The sequence below is a fragment of the Phalacrocorax aristotelis genome, chromosome Z, assembly GCF_949628215.1.
Source record: "Phalacrocorax aristotelis chromosome Z, bGulAri2.1, whole genome shotgun sequence".
Classification (NCBI taxonomy): domain Eukaryota; kingdom Metazoa; phylum Chordata; class Aves; order Suliformes; family Phalacrocoracidae; genus Phalacrocorax; species Phalacrocorax aristotelis.
Window position 1 is genome coordinate 73,394,874 of NC_134311.1, and position 25,042 is coordinate 73,419,915.

Sequence of the window (25,042 nt, forward strand, 5' to 3'; positions counted from 1 at the left end):
ACCTGATCTTGTCTTCCAGGTCCGTGTTAATTGTATCCTAAGGAAAGGTAGTTTTGCCAGAGGCGTCCATTTCAGGGCTTTGCCAGGAGCCCGGCTCCCTGTACAGTCACACTGTCTCAGGGGTCCAGTGTCCCGGTTTGGTATGTAAGTAGGATACCTGAAGTCAGACAGTGCAACACTGCTTTAGATAGCTGATGCGTTTTCCCAGTGTGCTTAAATCATACTGTTTTGGGGAGACAAGACTGTATGTGTGCATGTGTCTGCTTGTCCGTTTTAGTATTATCTAGCATGTCTCCATGAATCTAAAAACACTTCTGTCAACAGCTGCCATTTCATCCTGTGGTCACTCTGAAGCTACCCAAAATTACGCATGGTTCAGCAGAGGCCTGGCCAAATGGAGCAGAGGTACATCTCCCCCATTTAGCTCAGTATGTGTGGACAGAAAGGTATTTGTGCCCTCACAAACTTTTGGCACCTGATGGTGCTGACATGGGACAGAGAACTATGATAAGCCGAATTGCGGTCTATTTTATCCAAATCCTCAAAGGCTAGTTGTGTTTGGATTTGGCAGAAATGGCTTAGACCCCATAGGGAGTGTCTTGCATGGGTGCACACGCGATCGTGCTTTGGTTACTACTAGAAGCAGGTATTGCACCTGTGAGGCTTGCCTGGGAGATGTCCTCACCTACCCTAGATGGCAGGGCTCAGTTTGCTCACATCATGTAATGGATTTAATGGAGAAATCACTGGTTCCTCCTCCACTCTTGTCATCTGTTCCCTCTGCTCATGTGTGCTTTTGTGTCATTCTAGGTGCTATCCCTGTTTTTGTGAACATGCATAGATCCAGTGTCTATACTTACTGCCTGTGCGTAGGCGCCATATGCTCCAAACTGGATGGCCATGGGGTTGAACATGCCCATTTGTCCTGCCATTTGCTGCATGCGCCTCATTGTACGCTCCTTGTCCGTATCTGCAAACTTCACCACCAGGCTTGAAGAAGCTCCCTGCAGGTCAGGAAACAAAGGAGACACATGAGGGAATTAGCCAGATAACACACTGGCTTATGTTATCCATACATCTAACACAGATTTGGTTGCATGGGATCCAGCTGACACTGATTTTTCCCATACAACCTCTCAGGCCTTTTGAATTGGACTCTTGCAAGAAGCTGAAAGCATCAGAAAGGAAGGAAAGGACCCTGGAGAGTGAATGACTGAGGCCAGCAGCCCAATGCTTAGTTTCCTCCAGAATTCAAACTTCCAGGCTGCCATTCATGTTCACTTTGCAAAAGTAGTTGACTTATTCTTTCAACATATAGAAAACCTTCTGGCCCAGCAGGTTGTCCTCATCAGAGGACAAATATCTGGACTCAGTGCAGCAAAATGTAGGAGCTTTTGCTGGATGAATGTTTTAGAATTTTTGAACTGATTTATTTTGATGGAATGTGTTAGCCCTGTGCATGCCAGAGCCCCTGAGCTGGATCACCCTTTCACACTGCCTTGTCTTGTAATCCCCATGTTCAGTGAGAAATCTGTGCCCACCCTTGGAGACAGGATTCAGTATGCTGAGCAGAGCGTATGTCTCGTCACTAAGCATCTCTTCAGCAGTGTTAAACTAGGGGAGCAAAAGCAGTACCTGATGAACCTGAGTTTCCTCCCCATGAACAGGAGGAAGTAGAAGCTACCACAAAAGAGCCCACATTTAATGTTACACTTTTCCAGGAAAGCTTTACAATGTTTAGGTTATGTCTGCAGTCAACCCTGTACAGAACTACAGATGATTGTCAGAACTGGCTACAGAAGGCTGTGAAAAATGTAAAGCTTTTGAGAATAAAAGAAATCCCTCTCCTCCTCAAAATGAGAGGAAAGGTCAGTGACTGCAATTCTTAAATTTCTGATAGGAGGCAGAGTTGGGAAGAAACAGAGCTGCTTAGGAAGGAAGGCACTGATATCTTTTTGGCTTGCTCCCAAGGATATCCTAACTTTGTGGGTTAGTTGATTCCCCATAGTGCAGTCTCCCTGGGGTCAAAGGGGTGCAGGGGAGGGGGGGATCAACAGCAGCCCCGGCAGCAGGCAGACAGTTGCCTTGGGAGCTAGGCTGCCACCGAGCCTGGGGAGACGGGCAGGTGAGCTGTCAGGAGACTGACAAAGAGCAGCTGAAATCATCGCTATCCCATGGTACTCTTCCCTTTTGACACACTGGTATTCACTGATGGCAACACAGTCAGTGGGGAAATCGCCAGCTCAGCCTCTGACCGCAGCAGTTGAGGAACACCAGTCCCATGCCAGAGGAGCTGGGCTGTTGTGGACCCTTGTTTTTCTGGAAGAGGCAGGATTGCATGGGGTTGCACAGAGGAAGTGTTATTAACTGGCTTACACACACATCTATGCACCTGTAACCAGAAAAAAAAAAAGCATTGGTGAAAGCAGAGTTGCTCTGCTAAAAATTGGGAATAGTGTACTAAACCACAACTATGGACATCCATATGTATAAGTCCAAGCCATGGAAATTCAATAGCCTCTCCAGATCCTCAGTTATGAATAAAAATTTGAAGAATTAACATGCTAAGAAAAAAAACCCCAAACAATGTAATGCCACACAATGGATTAGCAGCCTGTTCTGGGAGGAAGTGATTTTCATTGGCAAAGAATCTTTCATTTTGACCTGTTGGTCTCTTTCTAATAAATCTATAGGCCACTCAAACAATGCGGTGAAGAGGAAGGGAAAGAAGTGCTTCAGGAAAACAAGGGGAAGGAGAGATGAATGCTCTGTTCAAGGGTGGAGAGCAGTTGTCAGAAGTTATTATAAGAGCAAACCAGAAAGTGAGGGGGTGTGGAAGATACAAAAATCTCGCCAAAATTCTTTTACATTTCTGCTCAAGGCTGGGTGACTTTTCATTTTTTTAAATCACAAGTTGTAGTTATTGATCCTTCCCCAAATCACACTCTTAATTGCAGCTCATCGACAAATGAATATTTTAATGCATACATTTCCTGCTAATTATCACCTGGACCAGTCCTTAATTAGATTTCAACACTCATTTAATTAACCCTGATCCAAGAGATTGTTTGGTAACCTCAGTCTAATGATTTAAACCTATTTGCAGGTTTATTGGAGGGAGGCTGGTCCACAGCAGACTGGGATGTTCAGAGCTGCTGTTGTGATTTACGTGGTGGGCACAATGCAGCATTCAGGATTTGAAACAGAATAAGATGAATGAGTAGTCATCTTTGCAAATGGGTTTTGAAGGTGTGAGCAGCTTAGTTAGCAGCGCAGGGAAGTGTAATAAGTTGATGTCTTCTTCCTTCCTCTTTTCTTTCTATCTCTATTTGCCCTGGAAGTCTTAGGGCCAAAGAACTGCCCCAGGAAAATTCTGATGCCTCAAGCTGTTGAAACCAAGCTATTACTGTAGATGGCGTCAGGAAAACATGGGTAACCTCCACATGAAGTTCTTGCCCCTGGAGTGTTCTTCCCTCCTGATGTGAGTTGTAGTGACTGCACAGCAGCCATTTGACCCAATGGGATCTAAGAATGCCTCTTATGAGATGTTTTTCTGGGTTGCCTGTCACAGCAGGACTTCGGGCCTTTTTGAACATCACTATAATATACACAGGGCAGAAAGGCCATTGGCAAATAGAAGCAAGTTAGAGCACACACTACAAAGAAAGAGGAGAAAAAGGAGGGTTATTAAGAGAGCTCTGCAATGAGATGTGCGTGTAAGCAGTTAAAGATATGTAGCCAGCGGAGATGCTGCATTGCTCTTGAATATGAAGACTGACCTTGGGATTGATGCTTTCTGTATGTGGTTCCTCATGTGCAGCCCTTTCATGTGGTCCAAAGGAAATCAGGCAGTAAACTCTATCAGATCACAGAGTGCAGGATTTTTAGCAGAGGAGCCAAACAGTGCTGTTCATCTCCAGCTGCACTTTCTACTCCAGTGACTCCTACTAATCCACTGGATAACATCAGAAATGCCCCAGAGTGGGTCAGATTTTCCATGGGGTAAAAATTGCAGAGCCCTTCATCTGGACTATTTATTGCTTCCACAAGCAGTTAAACCACGGTGTAAATCAGCCGTTGTCTGCTGACAAAGGCAATAGGTCCTGTCTGCTCGGTCATTTATTAGTAATACATAATCTCCCTCTTGCTCACTGGGGTTGTTGGACTGGACCTTATATTTCACCAACCCCCAAGATAGTTACAGTGGGTAAGTCAATAATGTTTGAAATGTTCTTTGAGTTCTGTGTGTTAATTCTGCATTTTATCCAGGGAAGGACCTGTTTATTTCTCTACTCTGCAGATCCACAGTCAAAAGAGACTATCATGAAAGTGAGCGTTCCTGCTGGTGCCTCTGCAATAGGCTACTTGGAATTGGCATTTATCTCCTTTCCCATCAAATCAACCTCCTTTTTCAAGTGCTTTGATATCTACTGATGTAAAGAATAACATAATGGCTAAGTATTATTATGCTTTCCTTATTTTCTCTTGGTCCAGCAAGTCTACTTAATATGACTGTCTTGCTTCCCGCCCCCTTCCTGTGTGCAGTAATGAATTGTTCACCTTAGTCAGCAGAGTCAGATGCTCTCTAGGCTGGCGGGGCGAGGGGAAAGATGGAGGAAAAATCACTCTGCACCACACTCACTTTATAATCCCTAATCAGAGTCCTCTGTGGGAAAAACTAATTTCCCAGCTTGTCTTGACGTGTGAAATAAAGTCATTCTTGAAAATGGGAGCTTGACAGGTTGCTTGTGAAATTTCGTATTCAACTGAAAATAAAATATCCATCCATTGATATTTCATTTAAAGGCAAAGGAAAACAAATCTTTCGCCTGGTTGTTGGGAGGGTTTCTCATTAGTTATTGCCTTCCAAATGGAGTGTATACACAAACTAAGCAAAAGCTTTTCAGGAGACCAAATAATATTGTACACCATCAGGGAAAGTTGCTTCTCATGAACAATATTCATAGGAAAAGTTTTGTGAAGAGGTGATCTTGCAGAATACATGCCTGAATTTTCTTTTCCTGTCAGCCCTGTAAGTCTCCTCTGACTCAGTGGATTACAGATCTCTAGAGATGGTTAGACATCTTTTTCTTGCAAAACTGATTATATTGGGCCTAATTTGCCAAAGCCATTAAATCATGTTTCACTTTAAGTTTAGTGAATGTCCTATTGGAGGTAAGCATACACTTAAGTACTTTACTGGAAGGGTGTCTCTCTCATAAAGTGGACTTTTATACCTTGCTTAGCTCAAATGGAGCCAGCTAAAAGTTCTGGGCCAAAAATATTTTTTAAATGCTTGTTACATTAAAGTTCTAGTGACTAAAGCTCTTGAGTATAAGAGATCTGAATGGGCAGATCCTGTTAAGTACCTTCCAAAATGTCAGCTGTGCACATCAGCTAAGATGCTTAAATGAATAGGTGCTCGTGGATATTTCTCATTTGGGCAGACAGACTACCTTCCCAAGTATCACCATGTGAATGGGGTTGCTTGTGTTGGAAATTTTGCCTTAGCACTCCATTTGCAACTGCAAAACAGAGCTGGGAGGATGCTGACCTTCCGCAAGCCATTCAGGGTAACGTTTCCCCACAAGGGTCCTTGACATTAGGGCCCCAAAACCAGAGGAGGATTTCTTTGCTTCGGTCTCTGTCAGATCAGGCCATTTGATACAATGCCTCCTAACCCTGAAAACAAATCCAGACTTTTTCTGAAAATGCAGGTATAGCTCTACTGAGAATAGGACTGCTGAATTACCCAGTGGGTGCTTGACCTTAACCTGGGATTTTAGACTAGCAAAAAAGAAACTACTGTCCAATTAAAACTGTAGAGCAGAGGGAATTTTAGCTAGGTAGAAATGTAATTACCCATGCTGGAAGATGGCCAGAAGACCAAGACTAACATCCCTCCCTTCTTGTGAGGTATGTTTTGTTTTTCTGTATTTAGGGTTTAATCTCGTGTCTCATCCAAAAGATGAGTAGGATGGCAATCACTAGGAGTGATTTTCACTGTTCAGTTCCTGAGAGCTGGTTTAGACACACCTGAGATGAGAGTGATAGAGATGGAGTGGAGAAAGGAGGCATTTGTGCAGGGCTGCAGTGACAGACACTTTGATAGCGCTGCTCCCTTGGTAGAGGGGATTGTTCATGCAATATCGAAGCAGAGAATGTTGCTGCAGGTAATTCCCTTCACAGGTCTCCAGAGCTGTAATTTATTTGGAGTGGAACCTTGATTTAGGTGTTACTTGCCCATACACTACTTCGCAGGTGTCTCTGAGCTAAAGTTATTGCTTTCCACAGGGCAACAGAATCAGTGACTCCTGGTGGCCCTATACCAAATTCTAATTAGAAAGAATTTGAAATATAACCCAGGTATTAGTATGCTCCTCAAATCAAATCCAGATATCCAAACAGCCTAAACTTCAAAGCAGATTTCTTCAAGCAACTCTGCAGTTTTCAGTTCAGTCTATGGATGATAAAAGTCCTCACAGAATCATTCACTTTTCTTAATAGGTCATGAAGTGGAAAATATTGTTATACCAGCATACTGGATATTCTTACTTGCTATTTAAGAATATGAAGGCCATAAATAATTATCCTTTGTTTAATTGAAGGAAAACTTAAAATACAGAACTTACTTAAAAGAAAATATTTTAGACTTTCCTTTCCCAATAAGAGTAACATTCTTTGGAAGATAACGTAGGTTTAGTTCTGTATTTACTAAATATATACTTTTCCAGAAAATATTCTTACAACAACAAATGATGACTTGAAGTAATTTCCTTATAAATTATGATTACTGTCAAGAAAATGTTTAGTAGGGACAGCATAAAGCCCCATGAAAACTAGTACTTGCATGATCTCTCCCAGCTAGATAGGCAAGGATGAAAATAAGTGGAAGAATTCCAGAGCCATAAAATGAATTGCCACAGCAATGCAGCATCACAGCCAGGTATGGAGCCCCTGATGCTCTGGGACTCTGCTCACTGGAGCTCCTCTCTTCCTTGGCAGATCAGGACAAGGACATGAACAGCCTAAGATGACTTGGTAAGAAACAGATGTTGAGGAAAGGTTGGCAAGCTGGGCAGATACATTTCAGCTGTGCATGTGACATAAAAGAACACTTCAGCCACACTGAGCCGCAAACATGCTGCACATGACTGGGCATCCCAGATCACTGTCATGCTATACGCCTCTAGGTTGTCATAGTGTAAAGCATGTTGCTTCACTGGGATAGTAAGAAGTATTTGTATTTTTACAGCATTTTTAAACTGAAGGTCTCCAGGCACTGTTCCACCACAGGGTCGTCAATTGATGAATGATTCTGCTTTCAGAGGTATCACCCATGCTTTAGTATGGTGAAACAGGTGGTCAGCTGAAGATATGAGATGGTGCAAACTCAGTGAAGCTCTGCTGGTTTTGGTGGAATAAAAAGTAGGTTTATGCTAAAGTATCTGCCCTTACTGCATTCCACTCCACCAAGACCAAAATGAACCTCCTTGCTGCTGGGTGAGACTTAACAACCACTCTTCCTTTGAGTACGACACAGACATTTGGAATGGGAAGTCAAGCATATTCTCCACCTGATTTCACTTGTCAGGGGACATCTGAGGCAAAGGCCTGGAGCACGTCTGGTGCATGCTTCACATTTGTGAATTTGTGCAGACTTCAATTGAGGGTCTTATCTAAAAGTTATTGTTTTGATCTAAATATAGCTTTGTCCTTTAAAAATTAATTTTGATCTTTGCAAAACCCAAATGGGTAATAGGTACTGAATCACTTAATGCTGGCTATGTTTTGGATAGGAATAGCAATCTACCAATTACTAAGGTCTTTCTGTTTTCCTTACAAGAATGTGTGTTATCAGTCCAGACTATGCACCTGAACAGGGCTGGGAAGGGGTAGATTAAACGGAAACAAACAGAAGCGTCCAGAGCAATTTAATGTTGCTCCAGAGCTCACTTAAAAAGAAAGATCTCACTGATGTAAATGAGTTTCAGAGCAAAATAAAAAGAAAGGGAAGAGGTGGGAAGAAAGAACACACAGCCCACACACCACAGCCCCCCGCAAAGCAAGCAGAGAGGTAAAGACCTAACACTGATATCTTCATTCCCCAATGCAGTGGGAAGAGCATATTCTTGTTAGAGGAAGGCAGTGATGCCTGGTGGAGATCACTCCAGTAGGCTGGGAACGCCCCTGCTGGGCAGGATATGTTTTGTGCCTCCCAGGCTGGAGGCTTAATAATGTCTCTGATATGCCAGAAAGGTCAGCGGTTGTGAATTATTTTAGCCACCGCAAGTCCTAATCTCATCCAGACAAGTGTTGCATGCAGCAAGCCTCGCAGGGGCTGCTGCCAGCGCCAGGACTTGGGCAACGCTCGACAGTGGCACAGTCCCCCTCCTGCTTTCCCCTGGCCACCTCCATGGCTGTTGGTTTGGTTCCAACTCCCCCTGGACCTGTACAGAGACATTGTGGTGCCAGTTAAAGCCTTTTGTCTAGAGTGAGGCTGTGCAGCTCATGAGCAGTTATCCCTCTTATCCCATTTGGAGGCAATGAATGCTGCAGTTTGGAGGGACCGAGGAAGCCCAGGGAAGATGGAAAGTGAAGCCTGTTGTGTCCCATGGGTCTCTTCACTGTCCTGTCAGGTGCCTGCATGGCTATGGAGATATGACTAGAGGAGTAAAGCCTGGGTTTGGCACCAGTATGATTCATGCCTTCTATGAGGCAGCTGGGCTGCCTGTATTTCCATTCTGGGACCCAGAAACATGTGATTTATTAGTTCATTTATGGAACAAGGGGGTAGGCAACGAACACGATCCTATGATTTTATTTTTTATGGAAAGAATTAAAGGAAATTAAGGTAACACTGTGAAACTGCTAGCCTGAAGGTTGTAGAATCTTGGTGGTAGCAGTGGGGTGGGATGGTTTATGAACCTTGGTCTCCCTCCAGCCAGAATCTGCTGCCCAAAGGAAAGCGAGGCTGAACTATCAAAAGCCATTGGATTTTGATGGAAAAAATTACCACAAATTAACATCTAGGTATTACACATCCGTTGCTTCTTTCACCCCAAAGGACAGCACCTGACTTTATAAATGATGTTTAGGTAGCATATTCAGAAAAATCATTTATTACTGGAAGGAGGGCCAGGCCTGCTCCTGGTGAGTCATGAATGGTTTCCTGGAATATTTTTATTTTTTAATAGAAGGAATGGTTGTGCTGTGCCTTGCCCTGACTTAAATAAGCCAGTCTGTGTGTTATACAAAGACATTGCATGTAGTCCAAGCATTTTAAAGAGCAGAACATCAATACTGAAGAGAAAAAAAATGGGTCTGAGTTGGCATCTCCATTGTCTTCCATCAGCTTCTCCAACATCAACAGCGTAAAATGAGGCCTCAGCCTTCTGCATTAATTTGAGCAGATGGACTTGTGTTGATAATACCCTACTCCACCCCTAGACTTTGTGACCTTGGGCAAGTAACTTTAGGGCAAACTCAGCTGTGAGGCATGAAGGGCTCTTAAATACAGGACTCTCACTGACTTTCACCTGGAATTACCTTTGAAAATCTGCCCCACCAATGTTTCTGTGTTCACGTATAATTAAAAGTCTAATGACTTTCCCATTTCCTATTTACCCTGACAGCCTAAGGGGGTCAGCAACTCTCTCTCTCTACTGACTGTCACAAGGTGGCTTTTATTAACTGAGGGCTTGAGCCTGTGCTGGAATCTAATTGAAAGTAAATTTTGTTGGTTAATTGATACTCTGAATCATGGTCTGTTTAAGTGTTTTCTGTTCGTGTTATGGGTTTGTCTAAGGTTCTGTTTGTCTTACCTGGATATTTTGAAGACACCCTTGGGAAATGAGGTGGTGGACTGATGTCTTCAAGTTTGCCATTCTTAATTCTATGTTTTCCAGATTTAAGTAAATATTAAGATTTAGATGCTCAGGTATCCACTGATTATTATCTCTCTATTGGGACCAGGAACAAGAATTGTTGTGACTTTGGCTATGAACTGGCTAGATATACTGATTAATTGTGTATAAGACCAGTTCATTCCCAGACATTGTATTGTTGCTTCTTTTGCTTATCTCTTGTGTCTTGTTCCTTAGAGAGACATTTGGATGACCTAATTGTAGCCATTTTGGGTTGTCTATTCTAAACCATCAATTACTTCAGACAGATGTCTCTCTGGGGAGTTAGTCTCTCTCCATCAACTGTAAGAGAAGTCTAGATGATAAGATTACAGATGACCCCAAAGTTTTATACTTTGACCAACACTTTGATGTAATTCAGCCAGGTCAACCCTGGCCTTTAGTTGGTAAGATGCTGAGTGTGGGAACTTTCACGTAAGAGGTTTGTGTGGCGCTTAGTACATAGCAATTCCACATAAGACCAATAATAACCATATTTCTAACAGTAGTAGTCTGAGAGGAAATCTTCTAGAGTTTCTAAGAGAGTGAAGAGCAGGTTCCTTGATGATGAAGTAAGATCTGCAAACATGAAGCTGTGTCTCCACATATCCGGCTCACAAATTTGCTTGACTTATTGAAGATGTGTCTTGCTGGAAGTGGAATATGATACAAGTTTTGAACTGCAGTCAAACTCCCCCAGCTTTGTGGAAATGACAAACCCTCCTTCTGAGCACTAAAGGCTGCCATGAGCCTTGAAAGGAGAAGGGGAATGTGCAGCTGGATGTGTATTTGCAAAGAAGGGAGGAGAGATGAGGAAAGTTTCTTCTATGAAGGAAATTATCCAATCTGAAGCAAGTCTCTCATGGGAAGAGCTGTGACAGAGGCTGCTCTGTTCCTGTTAATTTTCACAGTGCAGCTGTCAGCGGGTCTGTAAATAGTACTCTGCGAAGCCAACACTTCCTATCCACACATCAACCATTCAATTAACAGAAGAACAGAAGAAGGAAATAAAGTGCACCACAGCCTTCTATCACGGCTTTGATGTTTCCCAGCAATTTATGAAAGTGTACACAAATCTAATTACAAGCCCCACTGCTTCCCATTTACATGGAGCTCCTCAAGTTCAGAGCTGTTTATATCAAAATAATTGTTAAAAATACCTCAGCTGATCTATGGCATTGTGGCCCCCCACTCACCGGAGCTGCCATGCTGCTCCTCCCAGGGAGTTTCTGCAGACTCAGCGCTTTTGTGCCAGCGTGCATGCATAATAACAGCCGCTTCCCCGCCGTTCTGCAAGCGAAGTGCCTGGGCTACAACTTCATCATGCCCATGAAGGCCTATTTTCCTCTTTCCTGCGCCTGCTCAGATCTCCTTCTGCAGACTCTGACTGCTTTTCCTTCCACACCTAATTCACCTAAATATTCCTCTGCTGTGTTGACAGGGGGTTAGAACAGCTGCTTGGCCAGTTTCCATAACAGGACTGTGTCTGAAGGCAACTTCATAGTGCTTTGCAAAGTCATAACTTCACAGTAGGAATGCACAGCAATAATAATAGCAGTCATAAACATGAGCTGGGGTTGCTTTCTTTGATGGGGTGCCTAAACATCCAAAACCAGGAAGATGGAAACTGGTTTCCCATTTGCCATTAGTTTGAAAGAGGGCCACTGCACATGACATATTGAAATGATATTGGTTTCTCAGGGCAATTTTTAATAATCTCATATTTAAGTCACTCTCATGTGGTAAACTTAATAGGTGAAAATTTCCTCTAGCTCAATTAATGGCAATCTTTTACAGTTCGAGGGGGTAGATAGCGCATTGTATAAAGCGAGAAGATAATCCCTTCATCTGATGATTAACTGTGTGTGGTTGGGAAGCTTGGTGCCACGGGTGAACTTCCAAAGGACATGGCAGGTAGAGGCTGCAAGCCCACCTTGTTCAAGATGTTATGTCATTCATATTTTCTTGATATATTAAAAAAATAGTAAATACAACAATTAGAGATCTAATCAGTCTGTCGCCTAACAACACTGAACAATAACTGCATAATTTGGTAGAGGTTGTTCCTTAACAGAGATTTGAACTTGGTTTTGTCATTTGTATTGATAAGAGCTGCACAAAAAGCGTTGAAATGAAAGACCTTAAGTTAACAAAGTTTTGGGTGGCATTACTTTTTTTGTGGTTTTGTTTGTTTGGTTGGTTTGCTTTTTATTTTTTTTAATTTAAGTTCAACTAAGTTGAATCTTTCTCTGGAAGGCAGACATCTGTTCAGGGCTTGTATCCAAGTCACACATTTTCCTTTCTTTTCACAAAATCAAGAATTCAATCTGGAAAAAAGTACTTTTCCAGGAAGATGTTCAGCCAGTATAGATAGACTTGGGATGCTATTACCTGGGCGTAGAAGAAATGCTGTGGTTTAACCAAGCTGATGAACACTTCTACAGTAAAACAAAAGAGGTGTTTGCCTGTGTGATGGAGGAAGCCACGTTACATGGTTCTAGAGCCTTAAATTTAATCAATTAAAGAAAGATATAGGATGAACATAGTGCTGACAATCAGTGCGTTAGGCAATTTCAGAGAACACCTAATGGATCAGGAGTCAGAGGACTCAGATGTGGGACGCCTGCTTTCTGACTCCCAAACTGCTTTAGTTGGGTAGCAAACACCCAGAATGGGATTCAGCTTACCTTGCGTTGGACATGAAGTTAGGTGTCTGCTCTAAGGTGATTACTCCTTGCATATTCAGTAAGGAGGCAGATGCCTCCATGGCTCAGTCAAGCAATCTTAAAGTACGTGTCCGAAGTATGTGGGAGGAATCACCATCAGAAGAGAGGTCAGATGAGTAGCTTTAATATCTGACTTGTAGGTGGTTAATGTCAACTGATATAGAGTCACCCTAGATCTTTAGCTACAGCAAGATTACTGTGGCAGCGACAAGTGCAGCAGAAGGATTTCAGGGTGGCAAGGGTGTATCACTGGTGAGCAAAGGCAGTTGTAGATTCGGAGACATCCACATGAAGCAAGTGTTTTTAGTTGGCTTTTTTTTTTCAAGCAGTATGGGTCCTTTTTCATTCTAAGTTGCACTTCAGATGAAGAGCCACTGTTTTGGCAGACCATAGGAATCCGATGTTTAAAATGACCCAAAATGCACATTTCTAATTGGGTTTTTGTTTGACAGGTTTCTAAATCTATTTCTGTAAAATAAAATTCCTCTGGAGGTATCTATTTCTCTCTATTAATTATAATAGGAACTTAGATGACAAACACTTAGATGACAACCTCAAACATAGTTTCTTAGCTTCTGGATGTCTCAAACCAGGTGAGATGAGTCCCACCTCAGGTATTCAGTCTAATGACGTTATGGAGATCTCCATTATAATTAATGAAAGGGGAAGGCATGCCCAGAAGGAGATTTAGCCCATCCTAGCACAGACAGATAAAAGAAAGAATGCACAAATCTCTAGAAATGTTTCTCTATCTCCTTTCTGTAGATATTGTAGAAGATGTTTAGAGTAGATTACAAACTTTTAGTCTGTCAAAATGAAACGAAATGAATCATACTCTTCACTTCTCACCTCTATGCAGAGTACATAGATAGCAGCACTATTTTACCCCTTCCAGGAATTAATTACAAAAGGAGTTCTGAGGTGCCATAGTGGGTGGGATGGTGAAAAATGTGCAACAGTAGTATAGTTTTTAACCCTGTGTACTTTCTGGGTAGGAGAAAGGCTGCTACAATTTAGGTATGCATGACGAAGTGTGGAGGAGAGTCTGTTCTGCATGGGCGGATGGACAAGGCTGTATCTTAGATGTGTTAGATGTGCAGAACGACTCTTCAGCATTTGGCTGTCACCTGAATATAGAGACATGGAGAGAAGGAGAAAGCCAAGCTGAAGATGATGCCTAGGTAGGAGCGTGACTGACAAGTAGGCTGATAACATTGTCCACAGTGACTGAGAATGGAGGTAGAGGAGAGAGGAGACAGGTTTTGGGAGGAGAAGTTCAAGAGCTCTGTTTCAAACTTATTGAGCTTGATCTGACAGCTAGACATCCACTAGGAGATGCTGGAAGGACAGGCTAAGGTTTTAGTTTGGACAGGAGTCAGTCCTGTAGTAGAGAAGTTAGATCTGCAAGCTGTCACTATAGAAATAGTAGCTGAATTTTTGTTGGTAGATAAGGCTGCTAGGGACAAAGCTTGTATGAGGAGAGGAAGAGAATAAAGTGAAGAGACCTGTTTATGACCCTATATGGATGGGGAAGAGAGACAGGAGGGGACAGAGTAACCAAAGCTGAAAGAACAGGGCATATAATTGTTAAAAATACTTTATAAATACATGCAAAAGTACATTAAAATCTGGGTCTCTCATAAAGGAGGACATGGAGGTCAAGTAAAACACTATTGTAAACCTGGTGAATTGATAGGCAATATGATTTAAAAAGACCCCAAAAAGCTCTCTTGGCAGGTAGATACAGAAGGAACTTCGGGTCTGCTCAAAAATAAGGTATTTTGGGGAAGTTATTTCTAAAAGCAATTGATTGTGTGAATATCGAAAGGCTGTAGACCTGTTTGGTGGATGCTTAGAAGAAAAAAGTGACTTGCATAGAGAAGTGGGCTTGTGACGGATGACGGTCAGGCAGCTGTCCAAGGAAAGGTTAATAAAGAAAAAAAAAAAAGAAAAAAACTTTCATAAAAGAAAGTTGCCTTTTGAAACTATTAGGCAACATATGTTGTGTGAACAGGAAGTCACAGTAGAGCAATAATCCTGACAGCTGTGGAGAAACAGGAGTCTGCCGCAGGAACGAATGGCTCGAGACCTGACAAGAATGATGATGGATGCCCCGTTGGTAGTACACGAGGACAAGGCAAGAGACATTTAAATTGGCTGAACCACAGGAACAACTTTGAGTTGGCATCGCAGTTGGACAAATGAGGCCAGTCCTAATGGTGAGAGAAATGGGAGGGGGGACTGAAGGAAGATGGCAGCAATGCAGCCCTCCTTTCCAAGGACGAGGACTACATCGCCATCTCACCACGAGGTGGCTGCATTTCTCTGTGAACTTCCAAGCCCTGAAAGAAGCTGCACACCCTGAAGCACCATGAAAATGAGACTGGGAACAGAGATTGCTTGTAGGATTTGGCCCATCTTATGCAAGTACTTTAAGCATTTTGAGGCCCTGTGGGAAAAACAATGTGTGCTCAATGTCTTTATCAAGTGGCAGTCACTCGACAGGTCCAAACTAGTCTGCTGAGCCATGGTAACTGCCCATGTGCCTGCTTATAGCTCGTGGGACATGCAAGGCAACGCTACATAACTTAGCTTATGAGGAAGAGGATGAAATTAATAATCTTCTACTTGCTTTCCCTGTGAAATGAGAGTAGGTATGTGGAATGCTGCTGAGGCTCAGCCAATTCATAGAAACTTGTAAAGCCATAGGAACTCGATTATATATCTGGGTTTTGCATCTAAGAGTTAAACTGTGATGCTTTTTCAGATGCCCAGATGTGGTTATTCAGGAACATTTCTAGAACAGGTATTTGAGTCAAATAAGTCAACAGGAAAAAAGTCCCATAAAAACTGATTGATGCAATGGCCAAATTCTTGACTGTTTTGCACATCCTAAGTTCGGCTGATGTCAGCAGGATGGAACAGAATCTTGCTCCCAAGTGGTCAAGAGATGAGTATTTTTTCTTATCTAAAGTGTGCTGAAAATAGGAAAGATAAGGGCTGGGGAAGGATGAGGATATTTTGGATATAGTAGATCTGGATAAAATCTTCAACTCTCCTTGGGTTTTTCCTGTTTTCTCCCATCTTTCTCTCACTTTTGTCATCTGAGTTTGCAAGATTTTTGGGACAGGAACTGACTTTTTCTTACACATTTTTGTGGTACCACACCCTATAGAACTACAATGCCTGATGTCAGTTTATACACGTTATAACTTTGGGTCAAAGTTTGAAAGAAAGTCATTAAAAGTTCCTCTTTGACCTGTCTCAGGAAAGATTTCTGTAATATTTCACTATGAGATGTCAGCATCAAGCCCCACATCTGGTTTTCTTAGAAGGAGTGTTTTAGGAAGAAACTTCTAAAAGTATTGTAATACTTAAAAAAAATGAGACCCCCATCTATAACATTTTTTCAATAGCATCACTGGTAAACTTGTACTATTTTTAATCTGATTTGTGTAAGACAGGGTTCCAAAAAAATGAGATCTTGATGATTTGCTACTTTTAGAAACCTTTTCCCCTGTAAAGAATTTTCCATTTTTGTCCTTACAAAGTCCTAGAGAAAATCTGCCAAGCCCACTTTGAACTTATTTAGATAAATTAATGAATTTACAGTCTCTTACTGAAAGGGATACTTTACACTCTTAAATATCTTTTACTGAGCTTCCTGCATCCCTTCCAAATTGTCAGCATGCTTCTTAGCCTTTCATGATTTCCACTGTGAATAATTTGTAATAAAAATAATGTACTATTATAATAAACCAAAACATGTTGGACCAGATTGTCTTTCCTTGCTGACAGTGGAAGGCCTTACATTCCTCTGGGTCTGTGTGATGGTGTACAAATATAATTTTCCATAGAAAATACATTTCCATTTCTACTTTCCTGAAGTATTGGTCTTGAAACCCCGTATTGCTAGATATTTATCTAAGTGGAAAGATCCCTCAAATGTTTCCTGGAAGATTTAGTAGTTGATCTGACTGTCTTTCAGAAGTTGGATGTGGGGGACCACATCTATGCCTAGGTACGCACTTCTGTAGTAGCAGTGAGAGATGCCCATCACTGTGTGATTTGTCTCTGAATTCTAGTGCCATTATGTGAACATGCTGCTCTCTGCTGAACGCTGGCAAAAAGTTTTTTATGCTTCATCTAGAGGCAGGGACTCTTTGGGGAGGGAAAACAAAGACACCCTTAGACACAAGTTTCTGTTTGATTCATCCCTCTGAAACTTGAAAAGTTACACTCACGGTGAGTTTGACCCAATATTTTTGGCATCTGTGAACCATATGTCTTTTTTTCAAGTCATCAAAACTGCTGGTGACAGAACACAACACCCCTTGGGGTTCTGCGCCTATGTGAAATGACAATGTCATCCTGGCCTTTCCACCGATGAGTTAAGGACACCCTAGGAACTGCACGCCTGAGCTGTTATCCATCCTTCTCAGAACAGGAGTTGCAGAGCATAGATAATCATCCCTCCTCCTCAATCAGGCCACAGGACAGGAAAGGCTGGGCCGATCCTCACTTGCCCATGCTCTGTAGCTACTCACCGGCATTGTCTGGCTGCCATGCAAGGCATTGATGGCTGCTTGGGCCTCCGCATGTGAAGAGTATTTCACAAATGCACACCCTGGAAGAGGAAAAAGAGGAACATAAGAAAGGTTGCATTGGTACCATGAAAGTCAGTCTAGCTGAGTATCCTGTCCTCAGAACTGGCCATTAAAGAAGGTAGAGGAGGATGTATAACAAGCAAACATGCTCCTGGTTATTCCTTCCCAAAGGCCAATCGTCAGCAGCCTGAGGACCTTCTGAGGCAAACCTATATCCAGAATCCTCACACTGCTTGTAATGGGAACTGATGGACCCAAACTTAGGAAATCCCTTTTGAATCCACTTATCGTTTGACCTCCACAGCTTCCAATGGCAGCATTGCACAATTTTACAATTTATTGAGTGAAAATGACTTTACTATTATTTATATCGGACTTAATGCTGAATGCTCTCCCGTCTGGCCTTATGAAAAACAATAAGGAAGTGTGTAAAAAAGTTATCAGAAAGATACACATACTTGTTAAAAACAGCCACAAGCCAGCTGTACAGAAGGCATTCAGGTTACTCCAAACCCACAAGGTACCTTATCATATCATTGCCTGTTAGAGCTCCATGACAAACTGCTCAGAGCTTGCCTCAGCTTCAAGCAGCTTTGGTCTGATAAAACATAGGATATCTTCTCATGAAAAAGCTGGGATGAGAGAGATCTGCATGTGATGATTGCCATCTTGCCACCATCAAAATTTGAATCTTAGTCTTTCACCGTGAGCTACAGAGCCAGTGCTTGTATAGGTGTTTTCCTCTAAACATTAGAAAAACATAGGCAGTGTTTCTCTGGCCTGCATTACCATGTGAGGAATCTCTCACTGAACTCTTACATAAGGTTTTAGGAATGAAAGGTGCATTTATGAATATGTGCTAGAGTGCAGAAATGATCAACACTTCAAAGGGTCACATGCACCACTGGAGTGGGGGAAAGTATTGCTAACACTCTTAACTACAAGCAAACTGACTCAGAGAGAGGAAGAGTAATTTCCATATGCTAAGGCGGTTTTTGGAACAGACTGGGAGAGATCTGAGAAGTTCTGGCTTCCATCCCCTTCTATTACTACCAAGACTTTTGAGCTTTTAATCAATTTGCAAAGCCCTAGCTGTTTCCCTCAAGGAGTACAGATCACTGCACAGGGGATGCCAGTCCTGACAATGGGACAGCTCTCTTTTATTCCCTTTGCAGAATCTTTAGAAGGTACGCCACACCCTTATGGATCTATACAGTGCAGGGTGAAAACTGAAGCACTAGAACACACTACTTACAAACTTCAAGACTAAGCCCCAAGGGTACCCAGAATCATCACTGCAGACTGATAGAAGTGAGATTGAAGAAAGCGGTAATAGCCCTTTCTAAAAATAACACACATACATGAAATTAGCTTACAGTTAGGAGCCCTTCACTTTGCATTACCCCCTCAGCATTGTGCTCAGACTATATTTCAGAAAAAGCACAAGGATTGTTGTTAATAGTTGGATCTAATTTATAAGGAGCTGAGAGGAGACAATCATGAGAAAATGAGACAGATAAACTTCAGCTGGAAACAATAGGGATCAATTATGACATAATCGCAGCCCAGCATTCCCAGGCTCCTGAGATACTGTGCCTTCCTCTTCATTAATCAGAGATAATCCAGAATTAGGGTGTTTAATTATTTGCAGAGATGCTTTTGTACTTTCTGCCTCTAAAAAAAAGATGCTGATTAGCAAATACACAAAAGCTTTCCAGCTCCAGTCACCCATTGCTTTTGAGCAGGATTTTTGGCTGCAATGCTGCTGTCATGTTGAAGGCTTCACTCTCTTCAGGTGAAATTCACCCCTGTGCTGAGGAACTTGATGGATCAGTGGAGCTGGATAAAGGTGGGAATGAAGGGAGCCACAAGCATTTATCTTGTTTAATGCCTAAGATGTTAATGGGATCCCTCCTACTGCTTCCAGTAGGTTTTGAGGCAGCAAGGCAAGTGAAAACTCAGCTTTCACTGGTGTATGGTGGCAAGGCAATAGTAGAGATCCCAACATTTTGGCCCTTCTGTTTGTGTGTTCAATGGGATGGCTTCTGTACGCAACATCAAATGTGCACATAATCTTCTTCCTTCCCATTTTTACCAGAACTCACTCCAGGATCTTATGAGTTGAGGATGTGAGTCATACCAACCTCCTCAGAACAATGGTGTCCCATTGACAGGAGCAGATCTGGAGTTTGAAGGGATTTTGACACAGAGAGATATATAACGTGCGCTGAACAGGGAGATACATGTGCTCAAATACTTTTTCTTTCCTTATTTCCAGACTATAGAGCTGAAAGGGCTGCTCTGACTGTCTTGTCAGCTTGGAGAAGACTGCAGAGTCAGGGCATAAGGTTGTAATTGCATAGGGTGTTAAGACTCCTCTTGTGGAACTTGTGGTGCTGTGGGAAATCTTTACTTTCTGAGTTACTGAAGTAGACAGCTGCTGAATGGAAAGAAGAAAAAAGGAGGGGGGAGGGAGGAAGAGGATGTCTAGAGAGCAGCAGTGCAGACCCTGTAGGTCCTGCTGGCTTGCTGAGCTTGATCCACTTCAACTTTCTCACCTGAGGGCTCCTGCGCTCCTGGCTGCACACTGGTGAGCTTTACCTGGAGTGGTGCAGGAAGGCTCCTTCCTCTCCCAGGAGAGTCAGGCTCTGCATTCCCCTTCAGGCAGAGAATCGCCTCTGTGTCAGCTCTTCTACTACGTGGTTGTGTGCTCCAGCCGCTGTGGCTACCCCTGAGTGACTCTGGGACGATGTATTTCTGCAGCCCCATGAAGGGGGAACCTCATGGCTCAGAGCATCTCCCATGGCTTCAGGCAAGGTTCAGGCACCTTTCTGGATGTGACTGACTGCAGTGGCATTAAAGTGGGAAGCTAGGCCCTACCTTCTGAGGGTATTGCTTGCATTGAGGTACCTGGAGGGCTCAGAGGCTCACCACAGGGATGCCTGGTAGGGCTTCACATAATGGATTGGGTAGGATTGAAGTCTGTGGGATCTGATTGCTATCTGGCACTTAGACAATCTGCTTAAATCTCAGTTTAGATGGAATTTAAGCCTTATGGGTTTTACCCAAAATAAGTAGCTCACACGCAATGTGTGTCACATATTGGTTTCTAGCAGATGGAAAACAGTACAGACTGGGAATAACTTTGTGGGAGTTGTGGCTCGCCTGACTGTCTCCTAAGATAAGGGCACTAGCCTTAAGTTTTCTGTTGGATTGACTGCTCTGTGTGCGTGTATGTAACTGTGTGTGTGTAAATTAGGAGCTTCACATTCTCAGAAATAGCACCAGCAAATGGAAGCTTGTAATATTAACTCTGTCAAGGCTCAGTATTGATCCTGAACAGCTCAGTGAAATGCGAGCCTGAGACTGAAGCCCGCTAGCTCTAATAATTAAACTGGTTAGCAATATGGAGCTGCCACTCAGATTCAGACATACAATGAAATTGTTTAAGAACAAAAAAAAAAAAAAGATATGAGCAAGTATGAATAAAAGTCTGTGGGTTGGATCTCCTTTGGAACCTGTTTCTTACAGACCTCAGACATTATTGACTTTATTATTACTCTGTTTAACTCCTTTGTCATTAGATTTTGTTCTGTACAATTCCAGGTGGAGCCAAACAGGCATATATTTTTGTTTTTCCCCAATGTACTGATTTGTTCAGTGAATGGAGTGCTTAACTGCCTACCATTATGATGGCTGGAGCTCTTATAGGCCAACGTAGCCTTCAAGTGGGACAGCCCCCATCTTCGGGTGTCATGAAACTAAAGTAGCCATACAACTGAAGAAAGGTGCCCACAATTTATTTTCAACCATTTGTATCAGGAAGGCTGAGCTTTTTCTGACTTATATCAAACAGCTGCCCTATAAAGTTGGTGTGAAGTCTTTTTTGGCAATCAGTGATTTTATGGAATAGCAATATCTTTCTCCAGTGCATCACTGTGATTTGGACTTTTTGCCTCTGTGTTGCAAAAATATGCTGGTTGATGTTGTCCCATGTCAAAATATCCAGTGAGATAAGAACTGTGTCAGTAGAACTGGTCTCTTCCCTGGTGCTGCATGTTCCAGCACAATTTATGATGTATTATATGCTGATCAATATTTAATGGACAAATTATACCATCAAGAGAAGAGGGCTTCCTATTCAAATTGAAGTTACTTTGCCTAGAGAGTAATGGGAAAAATAATGACACATTCAAGAGAGAAGCCTCATTCTTACATCTGGGCTGTAGAAAAAGATCCTTTGTGCTGTCTGGGTAAAAATCGATGCCAAAAAGTGGCAGAAGGAGGTAAAACATCTAGTTGTACAATGAAGCATTTGCATGTTTCAAACAGGGAATGTCTACTGAGTGTAGTATTTAAATCAGCACCTGTACCCTTGCAATTATGATCACTGACCAGTGTGTATCCATACAAAGACCAACTGAAGAAGGGGAAGACCTGGGCTGGTGAGTGAGAAATAAGCAGAACTGGTGGTGGAGCTGGTGAGTCAAGATGTAAAGTAGCAACCTGGCTTTGTTTAAAGAAAGAATTGACCTGTTCAACAGGGTGGGTGAGGAGAGCACATCTTGAGTGAAAGTGAAGGCCCTGTGTTCAGAGGGCCCACTCTGCCTGCGAGCAGACAGCAATAGGCATCAGTTTGCAAGCGATGAGGCATAGCTCGTTGCAGGGCATGTGTTTTTAAGTGCAATCATCTTTTTCCTCTCATGCATAAGCAGACAGCAACTGGCAAAGAAGTAGCCTCCCTTGGCAAATGTGACCCCTCCTAATGTAAAAGGTGCTGTCCTGGAGGCTACCTAGTGGCTTTGTCACACCAGAAAATGATATATACACTGAGAATGAGTCTAGCTTGACACTAAAGCCAGAGTGCACCACAAGCGATCACCTTACCTTTGCTGTTGCCATCGGGTCCCCGAAGGATTGTGCACTCCTCAATGTTGCCAAATGCCTCGAATAGCCTGCGCACATCATCTTCTGACTGCTGCTTGTTGAGCATGCCCACAAAGAGTTTTCTGTCTTCTGGAACAAAATAAAGAGATGCTTACCATATTTCAGGAGGGATGTGAAAGCTGAGATGGCTCAGTATCACATGGAAAACAAACGGTGATTTCATTCAGGTGACATATTTCAGAAACTGCTAGTCATTTCAGGCTGGCTTAAAAAACCTTAATAGCATCTGGCTTTCAATGAGTACTTGAAAATAATTTGGCAATTAAAAAAAAAACAACACAAAAACCTAACAAACAAAAAGCACTTGGTTATGCATAAAATCTTTAACTGCTTCTCAAAATCTAGGCACTGAATTCTTCCAAATCATCTTTTTCTGATCAGTTTTTGCAGTCACCTTGCAGTAACTGGAATGAAAACATTGCTTAGACTGTGATCCAAAAGGAATATGTATAAAGATAGCACACAGAAATAAAGTCCAAATGAAAAATAACATAAGTTAGTAACCCTCACAATACTAAATCAGTTGCAGGAAAACTGTTTAACATAAGCTGTTTTAAATCAGGATATTATGGAAGCCACAGCCTGTAAATGGAGATTTGTCATTCATACCCGCTCACAGACACATACCTACAAGTATGGATGAGCTTTTTAATATATTTTTAAAGTTCATTTGAAATAAGCCCAAAGTTTTTTAAACATATTGTTTTTTGAAATGTAAAGTTAACATATGTGATTACTAATTTCTGAGATAGCTCAGGCAGGTGCTATTTCATGTCAAAGCAGGATGTGGTCTCCTAGTAGATAATTGTATTTTGAATGAGGAAGGCTATTTATACTTGGACTTATACCAAGTATGGAGATTTTCAGTCCAGAATGAAACATCTTCAGAAAATGTTGGTGAAAACCGACCAAACTAATGATTGCTGAGTTGGTAGAAACATCTCAGAGGACACCAAGTGATGTCTTTAGATCAGATTTATGTTCATAGACTAGTACCATTACACCAAGAGAAGAAAAAAAGAAATTTACATAGTTTACATTGTGTATGTAAACAGGCCATTTGCACATGATTCATAAATGTCTTATTTATCATTCATTAAACACTATGTAAATGTGTGAACCAAGAGTTTTTTTCAGAGCAGTTTACAGAGCAGATGTAACCAATTTGAATAAATATATGTAAATAAATAAATAAATAGTTTGATTTTAAAAAATTATTTATTTTTAATTCATGGTAACCTAAAGCTGAACAAAATTTGCAACAGTCCTTTTCTGGCTGACTAACTGGGCGATTTATGTCACTTTTGTTCACCAATAAATCATTGGTGTAAGCAATCTGTTCTGCTTCAACCAGTGTTTGATCAAAATTCCCCTCTCCAAGATGCACCTGCAAATTGGCAAATTACTTTATAGCCTTAGATGAGGATAATTTTTCATGCAGTGGATATCGAGTGAGAATATTAGGAACTTTCAATCCTGCAGTGGAGTTATCCGCGTGAACAAAAAGTGTACTGCCCACAGAAAATGAGGAGTTATGTTGCCTTCAGTGAGGCTGCTCAAATGGTAGGAAAAATAGGTTGACAAGTGTACATGTGTATTTCTGGTCGTGGAGAAAAAATGGGGGTAACCTTCCAAAAGACATGTTAGAAGCAAGAAATATGCCTACTTTATGTTGGAAATGATTAAACAAAGGGACTTTTCGAGGGCCTTTGCTGGCAATGCGAAGTTCAGGCCTTAATGATGCACAAACACCTAACTAGCACCGTGTAGGTTGTTCCCACCTCAAAAGAAGGTGCTTTGGACATCTGAGAGGTTTGTTTTCTTGATGGCCAAACTGACCTGCAAAAGAGACTCTCAGAGGTGAGGTATAAGCCTTATAAGGCAGCTACTGAAGTTGAGTCTGCACTCTGTCAGGCATCTTTCGGCCTAGGGCTAGACAAAGCCTTGGAGAAAGAGTCCAGTCCAAACTCCAATGGTTGTCCAGATACTGGAGGATAACCCACCTACAGAATGAGATCAGCTGCCATGGAAAATGGGAGATATTTTAGGAAGGGCCAGTGGGAATGAACTGGGAACACCACTGTCAAAAGATTTTGCCTAGAAAGTTTGTGTCTCATAAATACTTCCAGCACAGAGGAAGCATCTGTTATATTGTACTTTATACAGTTTCCCCTGTCTGAAATAAGCTGCATCAGCAAAAGTACTCCTATAGCTGTGTAACAGTATTTTCACCAGGCTTTTTGCTAATATAAATGTATCATTAAAAAAAATCACATCCCTACTCTGTCAGCAAAACTCTCTAGTGTGGAACTGCCCTGAAACTGCCTTGTCTGGTTTAGTTTATGCAAAGCTAAAACCAGGTGTTTAGGAACCACTTAATTTTATACTCTCTTTTATATTTTTTTAAATTATCATTACTACTTTAGCCCTCTTTTCTGCATCTCTGTAGGACACTAGGAGTGGTGATGCCTGTCCCCAGAGCTGGCTGGCAGAAGATGTGGTGCTTTGGTGAACCACCCAGAAGGCAGCCATCAGTCCAACAGGAGCAGGCTTTGCCAGGGGTGAGGACCACCTTCCCCAGGGACTCCAGGGGAGGTGACATGAAGGGGCCCCCCATGGCTCAGTGTTGCCTGGACGTCACCTCCAGACCTGTCCCTAAATCAGCACCCTGTCTCCCTCCTGAAAAACTGTGCCTTGGTTTGACAGGGGAATTATTTGTAACATCTGCCATCTCAGAAATCTACACAATCACACACTTGGCTGATAAAAAATGAGTCAGTTTAACAAGCCTTTTTCTTTGAGAGGTTCTTCTGATGAAGTGCTGCATTTACCTTTCATGTCCCAGCCCTGCCACGGA

The 25,042-nt window shown here is 42.2% G+C and overlaps 1 protein-coding gene across 8 annotated transcripts in view; it reads right to left on the minus strand.

Annotated features, from left to right (window-relative positions):
• CELF4 (CUGBP Elav-like family member 4) overlaps window positions 1-25,042 on the minus strand; it is a 718,579-nt gene that overhangs the window by 84,020 nt on the left and 609,517 nt on the right. For 4 of the 8 annotated variants that reach the window (XM_075078980.1, XM_075078975.1, XM_075078978.1 and 1 more), the window contains exons 4-6: window positions 22,126-22,251; window positions 17,179-17,258; window positions 861-1,004 (exon numbers count right to left, since the gene is read on the minus strand). In XM_075078980.1, the coding sequence (XP_074935081.1) occupies window positions 861-1,004; window positions 17,179-17,258; window positions 22,126-22,251 (350 nt within the window). Of the gene's footprint in view, window positions 1-860; window positions 1,005-17,178; window positions 17,259-22,125; window positions 22,255-25,042 lie in introns of all 8 variants that reach the window. The other 4 variants (XM_075078979.1, XM_075078973.1, XM_075078977.1 and 1 more) reach the window with 1 other exon arrangement.